This window comes from Passer montanus, unplaced genomic scaffold (genome assembly GCF_014805655.1).
Source record: "Passer montanus isolate IOZ18808 unplaced genomic scaffold, ASM1480565v1 scaffold64, whole genome shotgun sequence".
NCBI lineage: Eukaryota > Metazoa > Chordata > Aves > Passeriformes > Passeridae > Passer > Passer montanus.
This window is the reverse complement of record NW_024371482.1, coordinates 1,833,756-1,844,077: the sequence shown is the minus strand read 5'-3', so window position 1 is coordinate 1,844,077 and position 10,322 is coordinate 1,833,756. Positions and strand designations below refer to the sequence as shown.

Genomic DNA, 10,322 nt, shown 5'->3' with positions numbered 1-10,322 from the left:
AGAATCACACCTTTGCCTTGGAAAGGGACCAGCAAGGCAGGAATTTCTTTTGGTGGCAAAAACCCCAGAAAAATCAATAAAAACTGAGGAATGCAGTCCCACTGGATGGTAACTCCCTGTAAGAAGGCACAGCCCTGGGGTGCACATCTGCATGGGGGCAGGTGGGATGCCTGGAGTGGGAATTCCCAGGGAAAGGCACATCCCTGTCCACAGGGACCCTGCCAGAACCCTGCTGCTGGCACATCCCACTGGCACGGCCTGAGGTGCCCAGGAGCTGCAAATGGAAAATCCAGGCACTTATCTACCTTGTTACTGTGCCAGAATAGGGCTGTTCCTAGGATTATTTTTTTTTTCCGTGGGCCAAAATATGTGTAAATGGCTTTAAACAATGGAAGGATTTCTGTTAAAAAGAGTGGGGTGCGGGTGTGAATAGGGTTGTAATTTATATCTTGAGGGAAGGGTGTGGGCTTTTCCAGTGGTGTTTTTGAGATTCTGTTGGAAATAAGCTTGGGGTTTGCTGCTTTTTTTTTGTTTTTTAGATTTTCCCCATGTCTTATTTTCAAGCCTGTTTTGAGGGAAAATTGTTGTTTTCCAAATTACAGATCTCTCAATGTGTAGCTGAAAATGTCAGGAAGAGGGATGCAGTTTTGGAAGCCTCCACACATCTGTCTGTGGCAGGGTTGATAAAAAATGGAAGCTCTAACCAGAAAAACAAATAAAAAGAGGTAATATCACTGTCACAGATGGGTCGGGCTGCTTTCCCTGCAGGTGTCTGCATTGCAATCCCCACTCCCATATAATGTGCTGTGGAAAAAAGAAATTGAGAGCCCAATCGGAGACTTATGCCCTCAATTAATTTTTGTTCCACATAATCAGAGCTGCTGCATGCCTTTCCTTCAATATTTAACTGCCTGGCTCAGAGGATGGGGCTGCTCTCGTGCGAGGGAAGTTGGGATTGGCTTCATGTTTGCACAGAAATCCCATTCTGATCCTTCTTTCTTTGCCTAAGGGCAGGGATCCTGCTGCTCCTCTGATGCTGCAGATAAATTTTGTTAGCAGACACTTTTCTGCTAAGGGGAGCAAAGGAGAGGGGAGTGGTGTGTGCTGCATTCTTGAAGGAATAAAATTTCCTTGTCTTCGAGCATCATCTTCCCTGGAGCCGTCTGTGCTGTCTGGGGCACGGTCAGAGGGGAGAGCTCTGCTCCTGGTTCCGTGTGCCCAGCCCTCAGCGCAGGGAGAAAAGCAATCAGGACAATTAGTGAGTGCTGTTGAGTGGGGTTTCTCTGTGGCACTGGGTTAAAATGCCTCGTTCTGCTGGAGTTGAAATTGAGCCCTGAACTTTCTGATTTTTAACTCAACTTGAAATCGATGCTAAGATTTTCAACTTCAAGCTGGCAGAAATGTCCCCTTCCCTTCTCCTTGTGGAATTTCATAGCCAAGAGCCCAGGGTGTCTGTTTTTACTGATTCACTGAGCAACCTGAAAGCAGAGGGAACCCCAGGTGTTCCCCTTGGGAAGTACAAGGGGGCTGAGCAGTTTTTACATCTCCAATGCATCCTTCAAGTTGTTCCCAGTGCCTGGACTAGAGCTACATCTCAAACTGGGGCTGGAACAGCCCATTCTGCCCTTGGATGTGGAGGAAGAGCCACAGAGTGGAGCTGGGCTGGTGAGGAAGATGATGGGGAATAAAAATAAGAGAGGGGAGAAGAAACCCCCAACTGTTAGTGAGTGGGAAAACCATCCACGTGGAAGTTCTAGTTTTGAAAATACCCCCAGGCAAGGGCAGCTTAATGCAGAAAGGTGTGTGAGAAATGGTACATACTTCCAAAAATTTAGAATGTTTATTAAAACCTTGTCAAAAATACAACAGAAGACTGAATAGAGAAAATCATACACCCCCGGGAGCAAAGGATTTTTCCCACCATGTGCTCATCCAAAAAATGGATGTTCTGCCTTTAACCCTTTATCCCCTCCCAAATTTCTGTCCATCAGCTCCTTCACTGCCCAGAGATGGACATCTCCTGCACCTTGATTGGAGGTCAGCTGTTGCCATAACAACAAACCAACCCTCCTAAATGTCCCAGGCCACCCCCTGATAACACAAGGGAGGTGGTGAAGCGTACCTTTAAATCTATACAACTTCTCCTAACATATAGATAATATTTGCCCTTTAATTGGAATGGGGCTCCAGGAGCTGCTCTGCTCAGGAGCCACGTGGAGAGAAGTGAGATCTGAGCTGGTTTAGCTTTAATGCTCTGGCTTGCTCCTAAATCCTGTGGGTGAGCTGTGCTCAAAGCCCTGCCCTGCTGAGCCCCCAGACAGAGCTCTCAGCCCTCTGTGTCTGGGCACCAGCCCCAGGTCTGGGCTGCTCCTCACTGCCCTGGTCTGGGGCAGGACTGCTTGGCACAGGAGGGGTTTTAAAATTTATTATTTTTTTTTTTATTTTTTAAGGAAGCCTAAGCTGAAATATTGCTAGGAAAAAGAATGTATATTGTGCTGTGTTGGGTGTTTACAGGAAATATATAGTGAAAATACTGAGGGGCTTTCCTCAAACAACTGCCAGTATTGTTAGGAGTGGAACAGTTGGGAGGAGAAAAGAAAGAGGCACTGAAAATTTTCTGTTACCAGTGTTGATTCCAAAGAGATTTTTTTTTTACTTTCTGCTTCACTTTTTTTTCCTTTTTGCTTGTATTTTATTACCTTTGCTGGGAAGGAGCTCATTGAAGACAGAGAGATTATCTGGAATTAAAGATAAAGCAGCCAAACCAAAATCTTTTTAATTCTCTGGAGCAGAATTTAGCTTGAAATTTTGAGCTTTCCATCAAGCTAGAAAAATATTTACAATGATGCACCTTCACCACATTTGCAGCACGCAGCAATGAAAGTTCCTTTGCTGCAGATGGTAAAACAGTATCTTCACTTTAAGGAGGTAATTGGGGCACAGATTAAGTTACTTACTTTGCATACAAGAAACCTGTGGGAAAGCCAAGAATCTCTCCTAATTTCTGATGAGATCTCTCACCCAGAATATTTCTGTATCTGCTCTTCCCCTCCAGCACTCCAGGGTAGATGTAGGAGTTGTGTTCCTTAAGGGGTCCTGGCTGAAATACATATATATTTTTATATATATTTTAAGTGATGTTTCCTGTGATTCCCTCAGGAGGAACCATTCTTCTGGTAGTGCTGAGCATCTGCTGCTTAAAGTGTGGCTAGAGCCCTGAGTGAGGAAAGGAGCTGTTTACTTCTAAGATACCAGTGAAATTAAATCAGGCAGCAACAGTTTTCATAATTTTCACTCCTCCGTGTGGTTAACCTGTGGGTGCTGTGGGGCTCACAGCACAACACAGAGAGAATCAGATGAATTTGCCATCAGAAGCAACAGCCAGAGCTCTCACAGTAGCACTGAGGGGCTTGTGGGTTCCACCAACACCTTATGGCAGGAGAACAGGGCTAGAAATAACAATCCTGAGGTGCTGATGTGGCTCTTGCAGTGACTTTGATCTGTGTTCATCTGCTCACCTGTGGATGCTCTTGAGCTCTGCAGAAGGGTTTGGTGCAGATTACTGTGAGGGTGCTGGCTGAGGTGTGTGTCCAGCTGCTGTTTGCTGTGCTGCCTTGGGCTGTGGGCAGGTTTCAGCCTTGCCACCAGCCCTGATGGCCAGAGGAGGCAGTGTCAGTGTCACACCATGCACAGGGACCCAGACAAGGGACATGGTACAACCTGCCTGGCAGGGTGATATGGAGAAATAAACATTTAGGCTTCAGGAAAAAAGGAAAGCCTTCAGGAGGCTGGAAATATGGCTCTGTAGGAAATGGGACAGTGTCCTGCGGCCTTGCAGGTGAAAATGAGTGTTTTGGAGCTGTGATTCAGTGGAGAAATAGATCTTGTGATTTGAAGTCCCCTTCCCCTTTGCCCTGTGGTCGCTGTTGGTGTTCCCACCTCTGGCCAGGTCCCAGCTGTAGGTGTGTGAGGCTGTGACAGTGGGGCTCAGTGCAGTGTCCTTACTGATGGTGCTCCAATGAAATGCTTTCCCAAAAGGCAGGAAGTGACAGAGGCAGTTTCATAAAAAACAGTTTTAGGCTGTGGTGGTCTAAGCATGAAAGACCCTCTTGATCTCTATGAATTAAACAAATAAACCACACAAACCTCAGGAGCTCCTGTCCAGCACAGAGCTCCTGTTCCCATCAGCAGGGCAGGAGAGGGGTTTGTTTCCCATCTTCTGGAGGTGCAGCAGATGAGGGCACGTGTGTGGGGTGGGGTGGGGAGTGCCTGGACAGAGCTGCTGTGGGTCTGTGCTCTGTGGGACATGGCTCAGGAAATGTCCTGGAGAATGTTCCCCTGGGAAGGGTCGGGGGGGACACTGCTGCCCTTCCCAGCCAGGCTGGGCTGTGGGAAGGAGGGACAGGACACATCCCTGAGCCCTCTTGTCCTCCCTGGGGGTGGCTGAGCTCCTGTGCCTGCCTTTTGCTGCTGTTCCTGCCTGACCCTTGGGCTGTCTCCTCCTCCTCTCAGTGGCTTTCTGGCTGTGTTTGGCTTTTGGGCTCTCCTGCCTCACTGGGGACCAAGGAGTGAAGAGCTGCTCTGCTGCTTCCTCCAGACCCTGGGAAGATCCTGGCCAGCAGCAGGAGCAGCCATGCAGGACACACATCTTTGGCTGGCCTGTGTCCCTGAGCAGGGACACTGATGTGCTGAAGGTGATGCCCAAAGGAAAAGGCTGTGAGTTCTCCTTGGTGCCAGAGGAGGGGTTCAGCAGCAGGGCTGCAGTGGGCTGGTCACCTTGCATTTCAAGGGACAGGAGCACACAGGTTGGCCTTGGCCTTGCAATGGGCAGAAAAGGTGAATTTGGCAACTGCTCACCTTGCCATGGTGCAGGTTTTGATGTTAATGAAATAAATAAATCAGGCACCACCTCTTCTGCTGGCTGCTTATGCACTCAGATCCCTGCTGTAGGCTTTGGTGCTTGGTTTCCAATTCCAGTGGAGAGATTAGCTTGGTGTGGGGAGGACAGGGCTATTTCTGTCTGCTCATGCCACTGACTTGACTTTGTGCTGCAGACACCTCACCTGACCATCCGGCCCAGTCCTGTGGGTGTCTCACCACGAGCAATCCCGTGGCTGGAAACAATCTCCTTAGCTTCAGAGATGGCTGCTCTGGGTCTTTCTGCTTTCCCTTTGCTTGAAAGCTTTAAAAAATCCCCAGTCTTTCACTTCAAAGTGTACCATTCAAGGGTTGCTCTTCCATGGTTTGTGGGTGGTTTTTTTTTTGGTTTTTTAAAAGTGCAATAAAACTGAAATCAGTTGATGACACTTAAGTGAAGGACTTCTGTGAGTGTTTGTGTTCTGCATCAGTGTCATGCTGTGCTCTAACTGCTGCCTTGGGAAGATGTGACAGAGGATTTGCAGGTCTCAGCTCCAGCTTCATCATCAGGAGGGGAGATGAGGAGCCTCTCCAGCCTCACTCAGCAGCATGGCTGCTTTAACAGACCCGGCTCCAGCCTCAGCAGTGTTAGGGAAAGCTGTCTGTGGTTGAATGCTGAGTAGGAAGGTCAGGGGGGCAGCTCTGAGTGTGTGCTGGTGGAGGAAATGAGTACCTTTGGTTTTGGCCTTTGAGGGATGCAGGTGCCAACCTCAAGGTGTGAAATGGGAAGGAGTGTGTGTGTGTTTGTGAAACGCCTTCAGAGAGGTTTGGTGGCACAAGCTGCAACCCCTGACTCAGTCAACTCCCACTTCAGGGAACTGCTGTCTCTTCTTGTATGAACAGTGAGTAACCTTGCCTTGAGAGTCCTTTTGGGCTGAGTCAGGTGATACAAAACACACAGGAAATGCAAATTTACCTAAACCCCAGGATGGTGTTGGCCAACACTTGTCTGCCTTTCTCAGGAGCCAATCTCTGATCAGAGTGAGCCTTTCCCTGCTGCAGTTCCAGGAGGAGGGGGATGGCACCAGTGCCTTGCCTTCCTTTTGGCCCCCCAAATAGTCCCCATTGTCCCTGCAGGGCCAGGGGCTGTGTGTGAGAGGCAGGATGTGCTCAGCGTGGTGGCACCAGTTCTGCTGAGCTCATGGAAACTGCTCAGCTCGGTCCCACACGAGGAATGGTGCTTTCTTCCTGCCCCCTCTGCTTCTTTAAATAAAACAGAAACCAAAGTGTGATGCCTTGCAAGCCACAGACACCCACACAGGCACTTCTGTGTCACTTTGCAGGTAAACAAGTGCTGAGGCCTGAACCTGTGCTATAGTTAGCCTGACCTGTTTGTGCCACAGGTCCGTGTGCCAATTCTTTAGGTACAGGGAAGGAACCAGGTCACTGGAAAACAGGCAGCCAGAGCTGTGGGGCCAGAGTCTTTTCTGGTGCTCTGGGGTCTGTGAGAGTGAGGGAATTATGTCTGGGAGAAGCTGAGGTCTTCAGGAAGAGCTCTCAGGGTGACCTTTTTAGCTCCTTTAGAGGTTTGTTTTCTGGTTGGATTGAAGACATGCTGGCCTTTGGTACTTCCAGACATGTCTTGATGTCCGTGGATCTCCCCTCTCCATTCCACTCCCCTTTGCAGACCACCTGAATCCCCCACTTCTTCTGCTGTGAGAGCAGAGGAGCTGCTGGAGGACAAGGTGCATGCAGGAAAGCTGAAACATGGGCAAGCCCAGCCACACTTGTCCTTTACTTATTTATAAATTGCACTTTCCAAGGTGCAGTCCTAAACCCACACGAAAACTTCCAGCCTGTCTTGTGAAATGCTTAAATAAAGTTTCCTGCTTTAATAATCCTGCAGAATTAGGTCCTCATATCTACTCCAGGTATGTTTTGGAAAATATTTGTTCATCTCTAAGCAAACAATGGCAGAAGTGGCCTGGAAAAGGAGCGAGGTGGGAGTGCCTGTGCTGTATTCTGAGAGGCATTTCCTGCCCTTATCTCCCCTCCTTCGAGGTATTGTAACTGGGGCTTCAGATCTGCAGGCTGTGCTGCTGCAGCAGAGGCTGAGATTGCCAACAAAGATACTTCCCAGGAATGCTTGCCAGGGGCAGGAGCTGAGTTCACCAGAGGTGCTGAAGAGCTTTCCAGCCCAGCGCCTGCGTGGGGAAATGCGTCTGTCCCAAAAGAAAAGCTTCTTGGGAAGTGCATTCATGCATTTTCCATGGGGTTTCTGGGGATTGTGGTGAATTCCAGCCCGTGGGGGCTGTGGGCAGGGGTCAGGGAGAGTTGTGAGTGCTGTGGAGGAGCTGTGACACCCTTTTCTTGCTTTCCAGTGCCGTGCTAAAGCCACAAGTTGGTATTTTCCATCTCAAGCAAGTGAATTGAGTTTGGATTTTGAGTCAGTAGCTCCCTTATGAAAAACTTTGCAAGGATTTGGGTTTGTTCCTGCGTGGAACTACAGCAATTTTTTGCATTCTTAAATTCTTGTGGGATTAAGAAGGGTTGGTTTTTTGTTTTTTTTTTTTTTCTGTTGAGGTCTATTCTGAAGCCTTCAAAATAAGGTTTGCAGGTGCAGCTGAAGCTGTCCTTGGCCATTTGCTGGATAAAGCAGCTGCCTGGCCCTGCCTGTGTGCTCTGGCTGAGTTTGTTTGTTTTCAGTTCCCAAACTAATTATCTCTTGGAGGAAATGGCGTGTCTTGCTCTGTCTGCCCAGATATTTATAGGTAAGGTCAAAGCCCTGTGGAAGGTCTGGAGCAGTGTTTAGTAGGTGTGGATGCCTCAGCCAGGATTCCTTGGGATGTGATGGATGTGCTGCAGCCCCTCAGAGTCTCCTCCATGGGCTGCTTCACCCTCTGGCAGGGATGAGCTGTGGCTTTTCCTGCCCCACCTGGCTGGGTAAGGTTTGGTATCCTCACCACAGCTCTCAGCTGGGTCCAGCTGCCTCTCTTCTGCTATGTTCCCCATAGATTCTCTGCATCCAGTGCTGACAAGGCTGTTGATTCCTCTCTTTTGCAGCAGCAGAATTGAACTTCATCTGTCTTATTGAGGCTTTCTCAGATGCTTGTGAATGCTTCAGTTCCTCAGTCACCCTTTCCCATCAACACTTTCTTTTTTTTTTGTCCCCTCCGAGCTGGCTGAACCACACGAGCTCTCATCTCATACCTGGTTATTTGCTGCTTACCTGGGTTTTGCATTCAATGTGCTTTTGCACAGGTCTGATTGGAAAGGATAAATTCAGTTTGCTTGTGATTTTGGCTTTATTTCAAATGCACCTGTTGGACATCTCTTGAAATCTGGGCTGTCTCCTCCTCCTGTGCAGGGTAGCCCTGCTCAGAGGTTTCTGTTGTGGTCACACCAAGGGTCAGGAGCTGTGAACTGACTGCTCTCATTGCTTGTGGACCCTGAACAGCAAAACCAAAGTGATTCAGTGTGTGGTGAGGAGAAAACCTGAAGGAAGAGGGAAATGAACACAACCCCCATGTTTTTAAGAGCTGAGGTGGTTCAAGTGTTGTTAATACCTCAGAGCCAGCTCTGTCCATCTGTCCTCAGCTGGGCTGGATGGATGAGGCAGAGCAGCACAGATGATGCTCCTGGTGGGTAGAGTTCCTCTGGGCAAACCTGCCTGGCCTTGGGCCACCAGACAGATAGCCCCAGATACGTCCAGTCCAGCCTCTGGGTTATTTGTGCTGGAATGGCCCTGTCTGGTGTCTGTGACTGCCCTGGGCACTGCAGCTTGGTGCCCTCTGAGCTGTGCCTGGCTGCTCAGACTGGAATGCCTCAGGGAGGTGGCTGCTGGTGTGCATTGGAGCAGGACTGTGGGGTCGGGACACCTGGAACAGAGGTGGTGGGAAGGACCAGCCCAGGGAAGGATGGGAATCTCAGTACTCAAACTGCTCCCAAGTTGTCTGACAAATGGTATCCAACATGTGGAGATCTTTGCTCATTAAGACTTTATTCTGATTGTAGGAGAGGGTAAATGTGAGCAGTAGACATGAACGAGCTGCACAGTGGAACTTCTGCTTAATCAAGAGGGTTTTGCTGGGATGTTTGGAGTGAGGGAAGGGGGAAATCACCAAGGCTGGTAAGAACAATTAAAGCAATCAAAGCAATTAAAGCACAGTTAACTCAGCTGCCTTTTGAGGTGGTAGATGTTGCCTGTGGTGTTTTCCAGCAGGCTGAACTCATGTGCTTGACGACACCTGATCTCTCCTGCTTTTCTCCTCATTTCAGGTTCCCACCACCTTCTCCCCCGACTCTGCCATGGGCCCTCCCCAGCTCGGCCTCAGGATGCTGGTATAGCAGCAGGAGGCTGCCATCAGAGGAGCTGTGGTGGGACATCCCTTCCCCCTGGGACATCCTCCCCCTCCGCTCTCTGGGCAGAAGCCATGGATGCCCACGTGGACCTCCTGACCGAGCTGCAGCTGCTGGACAAGGTGCCCACGCTGGAGAGGCTGCGGGCAGCCCAGAAACGGAGGGCTCAGCAGCTGAAGAAGTGGGCCCAGTATGAGAAGGAGATGCAGCACAAGAAGAGGAAGCATGAAAAGAAGAGAAATGCCGTGAACAGAAAGAAGGTGTCTTTCGAAGCCAGCGTGGCTCTGCTGGAGGCTTCTCTGAGGAATGACGTGGAGGAAGGTATGGCGCTGGTGCCTGGCAGGTTTTGTCTGGCTGCCTGGGAGCTCCAGGTGGTGTGGAGCCCTCTGTGGTGTGCAGAGGCATCTGTGCTGCCACCCACGGACTGCCCTTGGTGTGGTGTTGGGCTCTGCAGCGTTGCCATCTCTGACACAGCTCTGAGGTCCCCAAAGCCCCGTGTGACACCAGCGTTACCTTGGCTGGCATCGGGAGTGGGTGCATGAGTGCCAGGATAGGGCAGGAATTGTGACTGAGGTTGGGGTGAAGGAAGGCAGTTTTCATCTCTTTCCTTCTCACACTTCCTACTTACAGGAGGTGTGAAACACTTCCTTGCCTTCTGGGCGTGCCTCTCTGTGGTTTTGGAGGAGTCTGTCGCAGGGATTTACATGTCAGTGTGAATCTCTTCACTTTCCCTGCTTGAGGGCATGGATTCAGAGCTAGGTGAATGTATGAATTTTTTCCCAAAATGCTGGGAAGCACAGCTTTGCTTAGTGCTTCCTGAAGAACAGACCTGCAAATCGTTTCCAAATTGGTTTAATTGTGCAATTTCAAAGTGGATGAAAGTGCTTTGCTTCTGCTACAAAATCTGAAGGGAGGAGGAAAAAATGTGTCTAAAAGTCAATAACCATTAGCCTCAGCACAGCACAGGGGAAAACCTGTGAGCTCTGGGGAGCCAGAGAGTGCTTCTCTGCAGAGAAGTGAAAATATCTCTTGCAGGAGAGCTGGAGCAGCCTTTGGGGTTGGTGCTCTGCATAGCAAAATTGGTGTGATCTTCCTGATCCCTTGGC

At 49.5% G+C, this 10,322-nt stretch overlaps 1 protein-coding gene across 1 annotated transcript in view; it reads left to right on the top strand.

The window, feature by feature from the left end:
* The first annotated feature begins 7,679 nt into the window (after positions 1-7,679).
* The window catches only part of PPP1R16B (protein phosphatase 1 regulatory subunit 16B), a 42,262-nt gene continuing 39,619 nt past the window's right edge, over positions 7,680-10,322 (top strand). The window contains exons 1-2 of the mRNA XM_039728129.1: positions 7,680-7,800; positions 9,136-9,537. Of these exons, the coding sequence (XP_039584063.1) occupies positions 7,767-7,800; positions 9,136-9,537 (436 nt within the window). The 5' untranslated portion in view covers positions 7,680-7,766. The remainder of the gene's footprint in view (positions 7,801-9,135; positions 9,538-10,322) is intronic.